This window comes from Gorilla gorilla, chromosome 10 (assembly GCF_029281585.2).
Source record: "Gorilla gorilla gorilla isolate KB3781 chromosome 10, NHGRI_mGorGor1-v2.1_pri, whole genome shotgun sequence".
NCBI lineage: Eukaryota > Metazoa > Chordata > Mammalia > Primates > Hominidae > Gorilla > Gorilla gorilla.
Genome location: NC_073234.2, coordinates 36,988,031 through 37,007,707, shown reverse-complemented (window position 1 = coordinate 37,007,707; position 19,677 = coordinate 36,988,031). Strand labels below are relative to the sequence as shown.

General features: G+C 44.5%; 1 protein-coding gene across 2 annotated transcripts in view; it reads right to left on the bottom strand.

The window, feature by feature from the left end:
• C10H12orf56 (chromosome 10 C12orf56 homolog) overlaps nt 1-16,705 on the bottom strand; it is a 116,510-nt gene extending 99,805 nt beyond the window's left edge. The window contains exon 1 of one of the 2 annotated variants that reach the window (XR_002008012.4): nt 16,227-16,682. Coding sequence is in view for 1 of the 2 variants with exons in the window: in XM_019037809.4 (XP_018893354.3) it covers nt 16,227-16,478 (252 nt within the window). In the remaining variant the exon portion in view is untranslated. Of the gene's footprint in view, nt 1-16,226 lie in introns of both variants that reach the window. The other variant, XM_019037809.4, reaches the window with a different exon arrangement.
• Between the last annotated feature and the right edge of the window lie 2,972 nt (nt 16,706-19,677).

Here is a 19,677-nt window from a genome sequence, read left to right as displayed (position 1 = left end):
TTATATTCTACCTGGGCTTTAGTGTACCAATCCCTAAGGAAGTCTGGGTAGATGAGCTATTTTTAGAATCTATGAATATTGCTGGCATGAATGATCCATCTACAAATTCCCAAAAGAATTACCAGTTTTGAGAATTAGGCAGTGCCTCATCATAATATTGAAAATTATTTCAGTGTTAGGCTTGAAAAATCATTGCCTCAGGGTCTGGATACACAGCCAAGAAAGACTAAAAGTAAAAATCTTTCACATCCTGGCCCTAGGAAAAGGATGCTACATCCCACCTGGGCCTTTTCAGCTAAACTGGTCCTTGAACCTCATCAACAACAGCAAAGACACCAGTCTGGGCTTTGAAGGATGACAATCTTGAATGGAGAGTTGTGGGGTCTCTAAGAATAATATATCACTCACAAATGTATCTACATCATTTTTCACCATATTTATATTTGCAACTGATATTAATTTATCTTACTTTTATCAAAACATTACCTTTTTTTCCGACTTTTTTTTTTTCCTTTTTTTCTGAGATGGAGTCTCACTGTCACCTAGGCTGGAGTGCAGTGGCGAGATCTCGGCTCACTGCAAACTCCGCCTCCCAGGTTCCAGTGATTCTCCTGCCTCAGCCTCCTGAGTAGCTGGGATTACAGGCGCCCGCCATCATGCCCGGCTAATTTTTTAATTTTTATTAGAGACAGGATTTCACCATGTTGGCCAGACTAGTCTCAAACTCCTGACCTCAGGTGATCTGCCCACCTTGGCTTCCCAAAGTGCTGGGATTACAGGTGTGAGCCACCATCCCCAGTCTTTATTTTCAACTTTTAAATTCAGGGGTACATGTGCAGAATGTGCAGGTTTGCTATTAGGTTGGTGCAAACATAATTGCGGTTTTTGCATTGTTGAAATTTGCTGTTTGATATTGGAATACGTTCTTAAATAAATGTGGTTATGTTATACATTGTTTTAATGCATGTTTCTTGCTTTTTTTGCTAATGACTTATTACTTGCTGTTTATTTTATATTTATTTTATTATTTATTTATTTTTTGAGAGGGAGTCTTACTCTGGAGTACAGTGGTGTGACCATGGTTCACTGCAACCTCCACCTCCCAGGTTCAAGCAATTCTCCTGCCTCAGCCTCCTGAGTAGCTGGCAGTACAGGCCCGTGCCACCATGCCCAGCTAATTTTGTATTTTTAGTAGAGACAGTTTCACCATGTTGGCCAGGCTGGTCTTGAACTCCTGGCCTCAAGTGATTCACCTGCTTCTGCCTCCCAAAGTGCTGGGATTACAGGCATGAGCCACCATGCCAAGCCCATATTTTATATTTATTTTAGAGTATGGAAATGAGGTTAGAGGAAAAGGAAATTATTTTTGTCTTTTTGAGCAATTTTCTTATTCAAGTTCAAAATGGGTCATAAAGCAGTGGAGACAACTCGCAACATCAACAATGCATTTGACCCAGGAACTGCTAACAAGTGTACAGTGTAGTGGTGGTTCAAGAAGTTCTGAAAAGGAGGCCAGAGCCTTGAAGATGAGGAGCATAGAGGCTGGCCATTGGAAGCTGACAATAACAAATTGAGAGCAATCATCGAAGCTGATCCTCTTACAACTACACAAAAAGTTTCGGAAGAACTCAACATCAACCATTCTATGGTCATTCAGCATCTGAAGCAAATTAGAAATGTGAAAAAGCTTGATAAATGCATGTCTCATGAGTTAAGCGAAAATTTTAAAAATCATCATTTTAAAGTGTCATCTTCTCTTATTTTATGCAACAACGAACAGTTTTTCTGATTGGATTGTGATGTGCGATGAAAAGTGGATTTTATACTACAATCAGCGACAACCAGCTCAGTAGTGGGACTGAGAAGAAGCTCCAAAGCATTTCCCAAAGCCAACCTGCACTGAAAAAAAGGTCATGGTCACCTTGTGTGGTGATCTGCTGCCGGTCTGATCTACTACAGCTTTCTGAATCCCAGCAAACCCATTACATCTGAGAATTATGCTCAGCAAATAGATGAGATGCACCAAAAACTGTAACGCCTGCAGCCAACATTGGTCAATAGGAAAGGCCCAATTCTTTTCCACAACAATGTCCGACTGCACATCACACAACCAACACTTCAGAAGTTGAAAGATTGGGCTACGAAATTCTGCCTCATCCGTCATATTCACCTGACCTCTTGCCAACTGACTACCACTTCTTCAAGCATCTTGACAACTTTTGGCAGGGAAAATGCTTCCACAACCAGCAGGATGCAGAAAATGCTTTCCAAGAGTTTGTTGAGCCCCAAAGCATGGATTTTTAAGCTATAGGAATTAACAAACTTATTTCTTGTTGGCAAAAATGTATTGATTGTAATGGTTACTATCTTAATGAATAAAGATGTGTTTGAGCCTAGTTATAATGATTTAAAATCCACGGTCCGAAACAGCAATTACTTTTGCACCAATCTAATACATAGATAAATCCGTGCCATGGTGATTTGCTGCACAGATCATTCCATCACCCAGGTGTTAAGCCCAGCATCCACTAGCTATTCTTCCTGATCCTCTCCCTTCTCCCTTCTCCCACCCCCGCCCTCTGACAGGCCCCAGTGTCTGTCATTCCCCACTATGTGTCCATGTGTTCTCATCATTTAACTCCCACTTATAAGTGAGAACATGTGGTATTTAGTTTTCTGTTCCTGCATTAATTTGCTGAGGATAATGGCTTCCAGCTCCATCCATGTCTCTGCAAAGGACATGATCTCATTCCTTTTGATGCTTGCATAGTATTCCATGGTGTACATGTACCACATTTTCTTTTTTTTTTTTTTCTTTAGATGGAGTCTTGCTCTGTTGTCCTGGCTGGAGTGCAGCGGCCAGGTAGTTCTGCCTCTAGGTCTTTGCAGAATTGCCACACTGTCTTCCACAATGATTCAATTAATTTACACTACCACCAACATTGTAAAAGGGTTCCTTTTTCTCCACAACCTCACCAGCATCTGTTGTTTTTGACTTTTTAATAATCACCATTCTGACTGGTGTGAGATAGTATCTCACTTTGATTTGGATTTGCATTCTCTAGTGATTGGTGATGTTGAATTTTTTTCACATATTTGTTGGCCACATGTATATCTTCTTTTGAGAAGTATCTGTTCATGTCCTTTGCCCACTTTTTTTTTTTTTGAGGAGTCTCGCTATGTTGCCCAGGCTGGAGTGCAGTGGTGTGGTCTCAGCTCACTGCAACCTCCACCTCCTGGATTCAAACGATTCTCAGCCTCAGCCTCCGGAGGAGCTGGGATTACAGGCAAGTGCACCACCCCCAGCTAATTTTTTTATTTTTAGTAAAGGCGGGGTTTCATCATATTGGCCAGGCTGGTCTGGAACTCCTGACCTCAAGTGATCTGCCCACCTCAGTCTCTCAAAGTGCTAGGATTACAGGCGTGAGCCACTGCACCTAGCCTCTTGGCCCACTTTTTAATATGTTTGTGATTTCTTTGTAAATTTTAAAATGTTACTTTCAAAATGCAAAGGAGTACCTCTTATTTCTTGGTTTCCCATATTTTGTGAATAAATCTATATTTATCTTATCCGTTATTCTTGCTTTCATAGCCTTGATTCATATTTCTTTTATCAGCTTTTAATTTCAGAGAAAAAAAGACCCCTAAGCTTTCAGCAGTTGATTATCTAGTTTCTGATTTGTTCAGTTCAATTCACCATAAGTATTTTTGAGCTCTTACTACAAAGGCCAAAACTGAAACATACAAAATGTAAGATGGGTTTCTGTTTTCAAAAGGCTTAAAGTCTTGTGGGAATTCAGGCAACCAAAAAAAATTTTCTTTTATGATCTACTAGGTACCAAAGGAGCTGTAGCCTAGAGATTAAAGCACTGACTCTGAAGCCAGATGATCTAAATTCAAATTCTGGTTCTGCCACTTAATGGACAACCTTGGGCAAATTGCTTAAATTCTCTGTAATTCAGGTTTCTTGTCTGTAAAACTGAGCTAAGAATATTATCTGAGTTGTTATGAGGATGAAGTTCCAAGCTAAGCACTTAGAACAGCATCTAACTGGCATATAGTAAGCACTCAATAAATGTCAACTGTTTGAGATAGTCATTAAGTACTGCTCACAAATATTACTGTTTTCCTTTCTTCCAGACATGTGGAATGCACACATGGTTGGATCACATTTTCCTGTCCCCTTTTAAGTTAGGCATGGCCATGTGCCTGACTCTGGCTAATAAAATGTGAAAAGTGGCATGTATCAGTTCTAGGTAGAAGCTTAAAAACCGGTACATAAATTTACTAAGTTAATTTCTCCCTGTCATGGTGAATAAGCAAACATGTGCTGAGATGGATGAGATGAAACCTCTTATACTAAGATGTGTGACTAAGTATCCCATATCTTGGGACTTTTCTTTTTTGAGATGGAGTCCTACTGTCTCCCAAGCTGGAGTATAGTGGCACAATCTCAGCTCACTGCAACCTCTGCCTCCCAGGTTCAAGAGATTCTCATGCCTCAGCCTCCCAAGTAACTGGGACTACAGGCATGTGCCAAGACACCCAGCTAATTTTTGTATCTTTTAGTAGAGACAGGGTTTCACCATGTTGGCCAGGCTGGTCTCAAACTCCTGGCCTCAAATGATCTGCCCACCTTGGCCTCCCAAATTGCTGTGATTACAGGCGTGGGCCACCACACCCAGCCCATATATTGGGACTTCTAAAAATGAACAGAACCTGGCTGGGCGTGGTGGCTCACGCCTGTAATCCCAGCACTTTGGGAGGCTGAGGCAGGTGGATCACTTGAGGCCAGGAGTTTGAGACCAGTCTGGCCACCATAGTGAAATCCCGTCTCAGTTAAAAATACAAACATTAGCCGGGTGTGGTGGTGCGCGCCTGTAGTCCCAGCTACTCAGGAGGCTGAGGCAGGAGAATCACTTGAACCCAGGAGGCAGAGGTTGCAGTAAGCCAAGATTATGCCACTGCACTCCAGCCTGGGTGACAGGAATGAAACCCTGTCTCAAAAAAAAAAAAAAAAAAGTGAACAGAACCCCTTGCTAATCTGTGATAAATAAGTAGCTTGAATCCTGAATCAGACCTAAACTTCTGTTGTGTTGAAGCATTGAGACTTTGGGGCTATTTGTTAGTGCAGCTTAATCTGACCAATACACTGTCCTTACAATCACTGGGAATATAGTAGTGAATCAAATTGACAAGATGCCTGCCTTCATGAAGCTTCTTAAGACTTGAATGCAATTTCATTTTTTTTTTTTTTTTTTTTGAGACGGAGTCTTGCTCTGTCTCCCAGGCTGGACTGCAGTGGCGCATCTCTGCTCACTGCAAGCTCCGCCTCTCGGGTTCACGCCATTCTCCTGCCTCAGCCTCCTGCGTAGCTGGGACCACAGGCACCCGCTACCATGCCCGGCTATTTTTTTGTATTTTTTTAGTAGAGACGGGATTTCACGGTGTTATCCAGGATGGTCTCAGTCTCCTGACCTTGTGATCCGCCCACCTCGGCCTCCCAAAGTGCTGGGATTACAGTTGTGAGCCACCGCGCCCGGCCTGAATGCAATTTTCATACTATTCTATTCAAACAAATAATTTAGAAAAAGACAAATTGACTAATATGAGTTTACCACTTCCTGCTGTCTCCCACAGTGAGAGCCTTAAAATGCTATAAAGTAGTCGAAATAAAGAAGAAAGCTGGAAAAGAAAAGAAGCATCTATAATATGGCCTCAGCTTACGTAACTCTTAATACCTGTCAAAACGCACGATATAGGCCGGGCGCAGTGGCTCACGCCTGTAATCCCTACACTTTGGGAGGCCGAGGTGGGCGGATCACAAGGTCAGGAGATCCAAACCATCCTGGCTAACACGGTGAAACCCCGTCTCCACTAAAAATACAAAAAAAAAAAAAAAGTCTCCGGGCGTGGTGGCGGGCGCCTGTAGTCCCAGCTACTCCGGAGGCTGAGGCAGGAGAATGGCGTGAACCCGGGAGGCGGAGCTTGCAGTGAGCCGAGATCGTGCCACTGCACTCCAGCCTGGGCGACAGAGCAAGACTCCGTCTCAAAAACAAAAACAAAAACAAAACAAAACAAAACAAAAAAACGCACGATACAGCTAAACAATACAGGGATCATCTCACAATATGCACAAAGAAGCGTGTAGAGAGCTAAACATGAGCATCATGAGACCTATAAGATTTTATCCAGGCTCTGCCACCCACTGCCTGAGTAATGGCCAGTGTGATAAGTGGTCAATTTCTGGGATCCCTCAACACTTGGATATAAGGAAATATCAACTCCTTCTCTAAGAGATAAGCTATATGATAGATCTGAGCATTAATTAATTAACTCATTCATTCTTCTAATCAGCAAATAGTTATTGACCGTCTACTAAGTGTCAGGGAATGTGAGGCACAGTGACACAGGGATGAACAAGAGAGGCAAGGTCCTACTCCCATGTAGCAGCTTACATTTACCATGGGAGATAGAGAACAGCAAATTGTTAAACAAGATAATCTTATAAAATGCAAATAGTGATAACTACTTTGAAACAAACAGATGGGTAAGTGTGATGGGGGAATGGTACTTTTAGTTTGAGTGGTTAGAGAGGCATCCTCGTGGAAGTGATGCTGAGTTTGGGCTGAAATATGACTTACACAAAAGAACCAACCCCTAAGGATCTCGAGTGTTCTAGGTAGAAAGGCAAGTACAAAGGCCCTGAGGTATAGAAGGGCATAAAGAACGTGGGGAAGAGTGGTAGGAGATGAGTCAAAGAGCCAGCAGGGTTAAATCATGCAGGCTTTTGTAAGCAATAAGGAGTTTGGAGGCTCATGGAGATTTTGAATCAGAAGCATGTTATAATTTAATTTATGATTTATGTTTCAAAGATAACCGCAATGTAACCACCCAACAGGTTCATGTTGCCTGCTGCCTAGACAAGGCCAATTTATCAAGACAGGGGAATTGCAATAGAGAAACAGTAATTCATGCAGGGCCAGCTATATGGGAGACTAGAGTTTTATTATTATTCAAAATAGTCTCCCTGAGAATTCGGGGATTAGAGTTTTTAAGGATAATTTTGGGTGGGGGCAGTGAGTCAGGAGTGTTGATTGGTTGGGTCAGAGATGAAATCATAGGGAGCCAAAGCTGTTCTTTTACCCTGAGTCAGTTCCTGGGTGGGGGCAATAAGATCAGACAACTCAGTTTATTCTATCTGCGTGGTGCCAGCCAATTCATCAAGTGCAGAGTCTGCAAAATATCTCAAGCACTGATCTTAGATTTTACAATAGTGATGTTATCCCCTGGAGCAATTTGAGGAGAGTCAGAATCTTGTAGCCTCCAGCTGCATGTCTCCTAAACCATAATTTCTAATCTTATGGCTAATTTGTTAGTCCTACAATGGCAGTCTAGTTCTTAGGCAAGAAGTGTGTTTGTTTTGGGAAAGGGCTGTTATTATCTTTGTTTTAAACTATAAACTATAAACTAATTTCCTCCAAAAGTTAGTTCAGCCTATGCCCAGAAATGAACTAGGATAGCTTGGAGGTTAGAAGCAAAATGGAGTCGGTTAGGTCAGATCTCTTTCACTGTCTCAGTTATAATTTTGCAATGGTAGTTCCACCAACTGCTATATGGGAAGGAATGAGTTTGGAGGCAATTTCAAAAGTCTAGTTAAGAAACTGGACAGGTGGCAACAGAAAATAGGGTCAGAAAGTTCATGAATATATTTTGGAAAACAAGTCAAAAGAACCAACTGACGAGTTGGATCTGGCAAGTTAAAGACTGAATCAAGGATGATGGAAGATGATGTCATTTGGTAAAATAGGGAAAACCAAGGAGGAATGGATTTGGGGGTGGAAATGAGAAATTGTGTTTTTGAACACATTGAACCTGATATACCTACCAGGCAGAATTTTTAGGAAGAATAAACTCAGCAGGGCACGGTGGCTCACGCCTGTAATCCCAGCACTTTGGGAGGTCAAGGCAGGTGGATCACCTGAGGTCAGGAGTTCAAGACCAGCCTGGCCAACATGGTGAAACCCCATCTCTACTAAAAAATACAAAAATTAGCCAGGCATGGTGGTGTGCCCCTGTAACCTCAGCTACTTGGGAGGCTGAGGCACAAGAATCGCTTGAACCGGGAGGCGGAGTTTGTGGTGAGCCGAGATTGCACCACTGCACTCCAGCCTGGGCCACAGAACGAGACTCTTGTCTCAAAAAAAAAAAAAAAAGAATAAATGAGACAACATTTTAAAACACCTAATACATAATCAGTACTCAAAAAAACAATTATTTTCTTTCCAAATTTGCTAAATTTCCTAAAGCCAGGTGCCCTAATTTGAAAAAGGGACGATATCAATCTTACAGATTCATAGTGTGCCTTAATAGACTTAATATATGTGAATAAAGGTTATTAATAATAACTAATGCATATATAGGTCTTACCATGTTCTAAGCACTCTTTTAAGTATATTTAATTTATTAATCAGTTTAATCCAACAACTCTATAAGTAAAACTGCCCTTATAAAATTATAACTGATGGCCGGGCACAGTGGCTCACACCTGTAATCCCAGCACTTCAGGAGGCTGAGGCGGGTGGATCACAAGGTCAGGAGATCGAGACCATCCTGGCTAACACGGTGAAACCCCATCTCTACTAAAAATACAAAAATTAGCTGGGCATGGTGGCGGGTGCCTGTAGTCCTAGCTACTCAGGAGGCTGGGGCAGGCGAATGGTGTGAACCCAGGAGGCAGAGTGCAGTTAGCCAAGACCGTGCCACTGCACTCCAGCCTGGGTGACAGAGTGAGACTCCGTTTCAAAAAAAAAAAAAAATTATGAGTGAAAGAGATCCGACCTAACCAACTCCATCTGGCTTCTAACCTCCAAGCAATCCTTGTTCATTCCTGGGCATCCATGAAACTAATTCTGGGAGGAGCCTAGTTTATAGTTAAACTTTGATCTCTGGCCGGGCGCAGTGGCTCACACCTGTAATCCCAGCACTTTGGGAGCCTGAAGCAGGCAGATCACTGGAGTCCAGGAGTTTGAGACCAGCCTGGGAAACATAGCAAAACTCTGTCTCTACAAAAATTACAAAAAATAGCCGAGCATGGTGGAGTGTGCCTGTAATCCCAGCTACTAAGGAGGCTGAGGTGGGAGGATCACTTGAGCCTGGGAGGTCTAGGTTGCAGTGAGCAGAGGTGTCACCAGTGCAATCCAGCCTGGGCAACAAAGTCTCAAAAAAAAAAACCAAGAAAAACCAAATAGTACCTCTTTTGTTTAATTGGATTTTCCTGATTATAAATAAGACAACCAATTTTTTTTTGAGACAGAGTCTTGTTTGTTGCCCAGGCTGGAGTGCAGTGGCGCGATCTTGGCTCACTGCAACCTCCACCTCCCGGGTTCAAGCAATTCTCCTGTCTCAGCCCTCCGAGTAGCTGGGACTACAGATGCGTGCCACCACATCCAGCTAATTTTTGTATTTGTCATAGAAACGGGGTTTCACCACATTGGCCAGGCTGCTCTTAAACTCCTGACCTCATGATCCGCCCACCTCAGCCTCCCCAAGTGCTGGGATTACAGGCATGAGCCACCACGCTGGGCCCAACATTTCCCTTCCCCCCTTCATAATATAGGTAAATGTGCTGATACAATGTAAAAAAAAAATTGATTAAAAAAAGAAGTCCACAACTATAAATCAACCAAATATGAGCTTTGTCCTTTGTTATACGTTTACCCATTCAACCAGTACACATTGAACTGATATTTGCCAGGCCTGGTTTACAAAGATGACTAAGATATTGTGTGGAGACAAAAATGAATCCAGCTAATTATAAGGCAGTGAGCTAACTGCTATAATAGACATAGGTTCACAATGCATGCCTGGAAAAATAGCATTCATCCTTCAAGAGTCCTTCATATTTCTGCAAAGTAATAACAACTAGCATTGATTGCTTGTTCTGACCTATTCACTGTGCTAAATGTATCACATGAATGATCTCAACTGATCTTCATAACAACCTTAAGAGGTAGTTCTTATTATTTTCTCCATTTCATAGATGAAGGAACTGAGGCAGAGAGAAGCTAAGTAGTTTTTTTCAAGGTTGTGGCAGGACTCGGATTTGAAGACAAGCAATCTGACTTCAGAGCCTGTGATCTTAGGTACTTACACTATTCCACCTCCTTAATCTATTCTGTTTACCTCCCCTTCCTCTCTCCATGCAAAATCAGAAGACAGTATTTTGTGGTATCATAGCATCCTAGGAATACCTCTATTGGAAATTCTACTGTTTTGAACTATTATGTTCCAGTGACTGTCTCCTTTAGAAAAGGAATGTATTATTCTTTTTTAGACTGCACAGCAAGTAGTAGGTGTTCAATAATGTCACCAAGGATAAAACTAGTGATTAAAAATGTGATTATTTCAACCACCTTGAAGGAGGACAAACTGTTCATGGCAAGCAAGCAGGCCAGGCTGTAAAAGGTGCATTTGTTCTTGTTCAAGAGGCCTCATGGAGCCCAGGATACCTAGAGAGCAGATATTCACAAAAGGAGTGAAAGGACTAGGAGAAAGAGAGGCAAGGGCTGCTGGAGTTGACAGATTTTCTTTCCTGTAGGTGATGAGATGGATTTGAAGGACAGCGATCTGTAGGATATTCATAGACTGCTCTGCGTATTTGTTCTCACACTTAAAAATGTAACCAGCTGGGCATGGTGGCTCATGCCTGTAATCCCAGCACTTTGGGAGGCCGAGGTGGGCAGATCGCCTCAGGTTAGGATTTCAAGACTGGCCTGGCCAACATGGTGAAACCCCGTCTCTACTAAAAACACAAAAATTAACCGGGTGTGGTGGTGCGAGCCTGTAATCCCAGCTACCCGAGAGGCTGAGGCAAGAGAATCACTTGAACTCAGGAGGTGGAAGTTGCAGTGAGCCCAGGTCTCACCACCGCACTCCAGCCTGGGCAACAGAGCGAGACTCCTGCTCAAAAAAAAAAAAAAAGTGTCTAACCTTAGAAGGGCTTAAGTGGTATTTTGATGCACCCAAGAGCAGAACTCTAGAGAATTCTTTCAAAAGTAACTTTTAAGGAAATGTCAGCCTTTTATAAAATATCTGCCCAAGTAACTTGGAAGCCCTTTCTTTGAGAAAATGAACCACATCAAACACGTACTGAGATCGTGAAGTGCACGTTAAGCTCATTTTTGCTGGAAGGGAAATCTCACTTGTACCCTTCTTCAAAACAAACATGTGTAGACTCTGGTCTAACTGTCTAAATTTTGTTGCTGTTACCTTTAATTCTTTTTCCTTTGTGAAGGGAATAGAATTTTATCTGTATTATTTGTAAGGGCTTTTTTTCCCCTGAGATAAATGTGACATATGTCAGGAACTAGAGTTAATCTGGCCTAACATGGAACAAGGAGAGCTGGGGCTCAGAGGCATAAAGGACTTTATTTGTTCCTAAGATCAGTGCTTGAGATATTTTGCAGATCCTGAACCTGATGAATCAGCTGGCACCATCCAGATCGATTAACTGGCTCATCTGATCTTGTGGCCCCCACCCAGGAACTGACTCAGTACAAGAGGACAGCTTCCATACCCTATGATTTCATCTCCTGCCTAACCAATCACCACTCCTGACTCCCTGGCTTCCCCCCATCACCAAGTTGTCCTTAAAAACTCTGATCCCCGAATGCTCGGGGAGCCTGATCGGAGTAATAATAAAACTCCAGTCTCCTGCATAGCCTCCTCTGCATAAATTACTCTTTCTCTATTGTGATTCCCCTGTCTTGATAAACTGGCTCTGTCTAGGCAGCAGGGAAGGTGAATCCATTGGGCAGTTACAACTTTAGAATCCTCCCGAGGTGGGAGGATCATTTGAGGACAGGAGTTTGAGACCAGCCTGGGAAACATGGCAAGACCCCATCTCTATAAATAAATTAAATTAATGTGTTGGCAGGACCTTCTGGAAGCTTTAGGGGAAAATCCATTCCCTTGCCTTTTCTAGCTTCTACAGGCCCCCTACATTCCTTGGCTAAGGCCTTCTTCCACCTTCAAAACTAGCAATGACTAGTCGAGTCTTTCTCATGCTGCATCAGTTGGCCACCGACTCTTCTTCTGCCCCTCTCTTCCACTTTTTTTGTAATTTTTAATTTTTATTTTTTTGAGACAGAGTCTCACTCTGTTGCCCAGGCTGGAGTGCAATGGCGCAATCTTGGCTCACTGCAACTTCCGCCTCCCGGGTTCAAGCAATTCTCCCACCTCAGCCTCCTGAGTAGCGGGGCTTACAGGTGTGTGCTACCACTCCTGGCTAATTTATATATATATATATATTTTTTTTTTTTTTTTTTTGAGACGGAGTTTCACTCTTGTTGCACAGGCTGGAGTGCAATGGCGCAATCTTGGCTCACCGCAACCTCCGCCTCCCGGGTTCAAGCTATTCTCCTCCCTCAGCCTCCGGAGTAGCTGGCATTATAGGCATGTGCCACCATGCTTGGCTGATTTTATATTTTTAGTAGAGACGGGGTGTCTCCATGTTGGTCAGGCTGGTCTCGAACTCCCAACCTCAGGTGATCCGCCCATCTTGGCTTCCCAAAGTGCTGGGATTACAGGAGTGAGCCACCGTACCCGGCCAATTTTTATATTTTTAGTAGAGATGGGTCTTCACCACGTTGGCCAGGCTGATCTCAAACTCCTGACCTCAGGTGATCTGCCCGCCTGGGCCTCTCAAAGTGCTGGGATTACAGGTGTTGACCCACTGCGCCCAGCCATAAGCACATCTTTAAAAGTGTAAAAGGCCAGGTGGTCAGGAGTTTGAGACCAGCCTAGCCAACATGGCGACACCCTGTCTCTACTAAAACTACAAAAATTAGCCGGGCATGGTGGTGCGTGCCTGTAGTCCCAGCTACTTAGGAGACTGAGGTGGGAGAATTGCTTGAACCCAGGAGGCAGAGGTTCAGCAAGCCAAGATTGCACCACTGCACTCCAGCCTGGGTGACAGAGCGAGACTCTATCTCAAAAAAAAAAAAAAAAAAAAAAAAAAGATGTGTTCACATTGAGCCCATCCAGATACTCCAGATTAATTTCCCTATTTTAGGGACAAATTATTAGCAACTTTAATTCCATCTGCAACCTTAATTCTCCTTTTCCATGTAATATATTCACAGGTTCCAGGGATTTAGCATGTGCTTATCTTTGGGGCTTAATTATTCTGCCTATCGCAACTTCCAAAGTTGAACTATATTGTGCAAGATGGACATTCAAGCTACAATGTTGAAAACTTAGATTTGTTCAGGACATTTATAGCCATTACACATTCTTTATGCCTGAAAGGTAAACCTTGTCCAGAAAGCATGAATAAATAAATTGGTATCCTTTTTTGTAGGATTCTTGGCTCAGGACCAAAGGAGCTTTACAGTACTTTTTAGATTCTCACAGGTAAAACAAAACAAAACAAAACAAAAAAACAAGCCAGGCACAGTGGCTCATGCTTGTAATGTAATGCCAACACTTTGGGAGGCCAAGCTGGGTGGATCGTTTAAGCCCAGCAGCCTGGGCAACATGGCAAAACCCTGTCTCTACAAAAAATACGAAAACTAGCCAGGCATGGTGGCATGTGCCTGTAGTCCCAGCTACTCAGAAGGGTGAGGTGGGAGAATCACTTGAGCCAGGGAGGCAGAGGTTGCAGTGAACTGAGATCGGGCCACTGCACTCCAGCCTGGGCAACAGAGCAAGGCCCTGTCTCCAAACAAAACAAAACAAAACAAAAAAACAAGAGATATATAACACTATTGACATAAATAAATGTCTCTTTTGGAGGAGAGTAACAATATCCTAAAATCATTACTTTTGTGTCAGAACAATAAATGTTTACACTGGAGACAATAGAAAAAGCTGAGCTTTCAAAGTTTTTTGTTTTTGAGACAGAGTTTTGCTCCTGTTGCCCAGTCTGGAGTGCAACGGCGCCATCTCAGCTCACTGCAACCTCTGTCTCCCTGGCTCAAGTGATCCTCCTGCCTCAGCCTCCCGAGCAGCTGAGATAACAGGCATGCGCCACCACACCCAGTGGCGCATTGGCCAGGCTGGTCTAGAACTCCTGAACTCAGGTGATCCACCTGCCTCAGCCTCCCAAAGTGCTGGGATTACAGGCGTGAGCCACCACACCTGGCCCCTTTTAAAATGTTTCGTTTTTTTGTTTAGAGACAGTCTAGCTGTGTCACCCAGGCTGAAGTGCAGTGGTGAGATCATGGCTTACTGCAGCCTCGAACTCCTTAACTCAAAGTATCCTCCCACTTCAGCCTATGAAGTAGCTTGTACTACCGGCATGCACCACCATACACAGCTATTTATTTTTATTTTTGTAGAGACGGTGTCTTGCTAGGTTACCTAAGTCTCCAACTCCTAGGCTCATGTGATTCCCCTGCGTTGGCCTCCCAAAATGCTGGGATTACAGGCATGAGCCACCTTGCCCAGTCTAAAGTTTTAAAAAACACTTAGTAAAGGAAATTTAAATTTAAAAAAAAATTTAGTTCAAGGCCAGGTGCGGTGGCTCTTGTCTGTAGTGGATCACTTGAGCCCAGGAGTTTGAGACTAGCTTGGGCAACACTGCAAGATCCTGTCTCTACAAAAAAAATTTGTTTAATTAGCCAGCTGTGATGGCATGAGTCTGTAGTCGCAGCTACTTGGGAGGCTGATGTGGGAGGATCGCTTGAGCCCTGAAGGCTGAGGCGGCAGTGAGCCGTGATGGTGCCACTGCACTCCAGCCTGGATGACAGAGTGAGACTGTCTCCAAAAAAATTGTTTTAGTTCAAGAGAATGGAAACAATGGTAGTGAGGAAAAGCAATGTTGTACCCCGAACTTTTCCTCAACAAAGAAAATAAATTGGCACAGTTATATTAGTTCACAAAGGTATTCCGAGTAGAAAAAAATCTTTTTTTTTTCATTTAATTTCATTCTTTTCTTACAGACTCGTTCAAAACAAGCCATGACTCCTCAGCAAAACAGCTCCATCAAGCGTCTCGCCAACCTCTCCCTTGGGGCTCAGTCAAGGGAATGAAAAAACGAGGCTAGACACCTGTCCCCAACGGAAAAACCAAGAACACACCTGGAGAGCAGCTCAGACAAAGGGAGCCAGGCGGGGAAAACAGTAATTGGAGAGGAGACCGTGCTTCCAGTCTGTTGCTGGTTTACAAGGTAAATCTATTCCTGGACGAAAGGGGTACAGGAGCAGCACCCGAAAACCGGGGACAGGCTGTGGCAGGCCCGACGTCTTTCAGGCCCAGCTCCTAGCGTCGACGCCCCTCCTTTCAAGACGTTTCCCAGTAGGCCCTGCGCCCAGTTTGGATCAAGTGATCCGCCTGAGATTGCCAAGCGTCCTGTGCGCATCTCATTAACGCATCTGCTTATTCATGCATTTATTCTTTTGCGGGGGAGGGGGTGGAGGGGAACGGTGTCTCACTCATTCTGTAGCTCAGGCTGGAGTGCAGGTGGGGCGATCTCGGCTCACTGCAACCTCCGCCTCCCAGGTTCAAGCGATTCTTGTGCCTCAGCCTCCCAAGTAGTTGGGATTACAGGTGCACACCACCACGCCTGGGTAATTTTTGTACTTTTGGTGGAGACGGCGTTTCACCATGTTGGCCAGCCTGGTCTCGAACTCCTGACCCCCGGTGATCTATCCACCTTGGCCTCCCAAAGTGTAAGGATTATAGGCGTGATCCACGGCACCCGGCCTTATGCATTTATTCTTATTGAGCACCTAACATGCTCTAAGCATCGGGGGCAAAAAAGTAAATGAGATATAACAGCACTTAACACACAGCATTTATTTGCACGGGTGTTGGCTTTCTAGCCCTCCAGCGAGTGCTTCTAGGTAGGGGCCCTCTTTCGTTTTTGCATCCTCCGAGTCTAGCACAGTGCCTGGCACTGACTAGGTGCTTTGTTAACAAACGAATGACTTTAAAACGTATTTTTGATAGGGAGCTCGGTTCTCAAACCTGTAGCCCTACGTGGGGTAGGGGAGGCGGGACAATGGGTGAACATGCAGACACGAGGAGAATGGGAGACGTGTTTGTATTAGGAGTGCTCACGGCAATCCACAGCTTCCCTGTGTTCCTCGCTCTCAAATAAGAGGAGGGGAGTCGAGGGCAGGATGGGGCAGCCCTCCCCGCGCAGGAGGGCTGAGTTTGGGGGCCCCAGCCGGGAGTTCTCACTGCGCTCCCGAGCCCGCCTGCCCACCCGCGCCGCTCACCAGGTCAATGGCCACGACGTCCCGCAGAGCCACTACACGCCGGATGGACTTGGGCGGGTTCTCGGTTAGGTAGACGAGCCGGTCGCTTAGCACCACGTACTTGAGGATGTGGTTCTCAGAGTTGGACACCACGATGCATGGCTCGTAGGCGCGGACCGCGTCGTAAACCTCGGGCGGCAGTTGCCGCCGCAGGAACACATCCAGGCGGCTGTTCCTGCGCACGGGGAAGCCGGACGGCAAGGGGCTGGCCATGCCCGGCGCCCGCAGCGGGGCGGAGTGCTGGGACTCGAGGCCCTCAGCTCGCCCTCTCTCCCCGCCCCCGCGCTGGAACCCGCGCGCCACAAAGCCGCCGGCCACGCGTCGCCTCCTCTCCCAGGCGCGGGGACCCGGGCCGCAACTGCAGGAATCGACGCTAGATCGGCTTCCCTGGAGCGCCCTCCCCAGCCCTGTCCAGCCTCTCGATCTTTGTCCTAACCTCAGACGGCGATGGGCGGGGCAAGACGCTGGTCCTTCAGGCCCGAGTTGATGGGCACCTCGGGCTCATCACCGTGAAGTCCCCTGCGGCCGAAGGGCGGTGGATTTTTAGGGTCTCTCCCGCCCACCCCTCATGCCAGTCCCCACCACTGCGTACTCTGTTGCGGATCACACCATCCAATACAAACTTTATTGGTAATGGAAGCCAGCTTCAATCTGGTTTCCTGTTACAAACTTGAAAGAGTTTAATTTACCCAGTTATTTTTAACAACCCTAGAAACCTATTAAACCCAATCACACAGATTTACCTTTTGGTTATAACATGGCCTGGCACAGCTTTCTGATATTGTCGGAGTGTAAACATAGGTCTTCTTTCTCCAACCAGTGAGAAAGGGATTTTTTTTTTCTTTTTTCCTTTTTTTTTTGAGACGCAGCTTTGCTCTTGTTGCCCAGGCTGGAGTGCAATGGCGCGATCTCAGCTCACCGCAACCTCCCCCTCCAGGGTTCAAGCGATTCTCCTACCTCAGCCTCCTGAGTAGCTGGAATTACAGGCATGCGCCACCACGCCCAGCTAATTTTGTATATTTTAGTAAAAACGGGGTTTCTCCATGTTGGTCAAGCTGATCTCCAACTCCCGACCTCAGGTAATCCGCCCGCCTCGGCCTCCCAAAGTGCTGGGATTACAGGCGTTAAGTCACCTCGCCCAGCCTTTGAGAAAGGGATTCTTCACATGAATTGATGTGAGCACACCCAAACCAACCTAAGGCATATGGTTTTGTTTCCAATGCCCAGGACAATCTATGCAGGAAGAATGAATGGGTCATGCTGGCATCTTGAAAAGTTGAAGCTGATAGACTGAAGAATGCTGATTACATACCCTGAGGCTGCAGAAGACTAAGTATTCCTTAGTTTTTACAGGCCAAGAATAACTTATTAATTAGGTTAGAGAAATGGGAAGGGCACAACAGAAATGCTCTAAGTCAGAAGTTCCATTTTTTATTTCGAATCCTGGAAAAGTTATTCTCTTCCCCTCCCCACTGACCCAAAAACCTGATAATGAAACCATATCGTTCATTGCTGTGGCTGCCAGCAACCCTGAATCAAATTTGATATATTCTTTATATTCTCCCTTTCTACATATTTTATTATTGTATACTGTATGTTATAAGCAACTTCAAATCCCTTGTGGAAAGAAGGTATAAATATATTACAATCCATAAACAGATATTGTAGACTACACTGGTACAAAGGGAAAGAGAAATGTTTTGGTCTGGCTAAACTTTTTTTTTTTTTTTTTGAGAAAGAGTCTCCCTCTGTCACCCAGGCTGGAGTGCAGTGGCATGATATCGGCTCACTGCAGCCTCTGCCTCCTGGGTTCAAGCCATTCTCCTGCCACAGCCTCCCAAGTAGCTTGGACTACAGGTGTGCACCACCATGCCTGGCTAATTTTTTTTCTGTGTGTATTTTTAGTAGAGACAGGATTTCACCATCTTGGCCATGGCTTGTCTCCTGACTTCAAGTGATCTGCCTGCCTTGACCTCCCAAAGTGCTGGGAATACAGGCATGAACCACCGCCATGTAAGGGTCTGGCTAGACTTAAGTCTAAGATCATGTTAAGGAACTCAAGTGAGTAAAGAGAAGTGCCACCTGCTGGCAAAATCTTAAATGACCTAGTAGTTAAAGTTTTCTTAGGATCTCATCACACATCTGAGCCTTCCTAACTTCATAAACGGATGAAAAATGAATGAACTACACCATCCGTAGCAACCTTTATTGATAAAAGATGCTGCATGGCTATTTCCTCCAAAATAAAGACTACTCATTATCTAAACCACTCTAAATAGAGTTTGTTGCTTCAAACCAACAGAAAGGCAAAGGCGCTTCACCTCTGCTGAATAGTCACACCTCACAAAAGCAGTTGAAAGATGAATGACTACAATATCAGAGGTGGAAAGTGAGGCCCACATAAGGGAAAGGCCTTACCTTAGTCTACTATTTTGTGTCTCTCAGGCTTCCTACTTCATACCTATTTCCCAGGACTAAGAGAAACAGAATGACTGGACCAGGACCAAAAGAGACAGCATACTTGATATATCTGCCAAGAAGCCCATCTTGAATAAGCTTTTGGTGACAAGTGCACTAAGCTTAGCAAACATTAAAATGAAGCACAGGCTGGGTGTGGTGGCTCACGCCTGTAATCCCAGCACTTTGGGAAGCCGAGGCGGGTGGATCAGTTGAGGTCAGGAGTTTGAGACCAACCTGGCCAACATGGTGAAACCCCATCTCTACTAAAATTACAAAAAATTAGTTGGGTGTGGTGACACACGCCTGTAATCCTGGCTACTCGGGAGGCTGAGGCAGGAGAATTGCTTGAACCCAGGAGGTGGAGGTTGCAGTGAGCTGAGATTGCCCTACTCCACTCTGGCCTGGGCGACAGAGCAAGACTCCGTATCCAAAATTAAAAAATAAAAAAATAAATAAAATGAAGCACAGAAAGAAGGGAATTTGACAGGGAGATTGGTGGTCAAGGTGACTTCAGTTAAACTTTTAACTTCGTGGCACACAGAGAAGGCAATACAATGGTTTCCAGGCACTGTACAGCAGTGTTGCCAAGGTAACAGCAAAATTTCTATTGCAGGAAACGGATTTAAATATATAGGAAAGATCACTAGATCTGGAGTCAGGAGAACCAGATAAGGGCACTAACTCTGTTATCTATCAGACTTTTGGAAAGTCACAACCTTTCCGAGCCTCAGTTTCATCATCTATAAAATGTGATAATTCATCAAATGTGATGAATTACAGACTCTATGAGCACTATAGACATATGAAGCATTCACATTCCCTTATCTTTTGGTAAGCTTTACATCAATCCATGGCCCATAGGCCACATGCAGCCCAGGAAGGCTTTAAATGTGGCCCAACACAAATTCATAAACGTCTTAAAACATTATGAGATTTTTTTGCGACTTTTTTT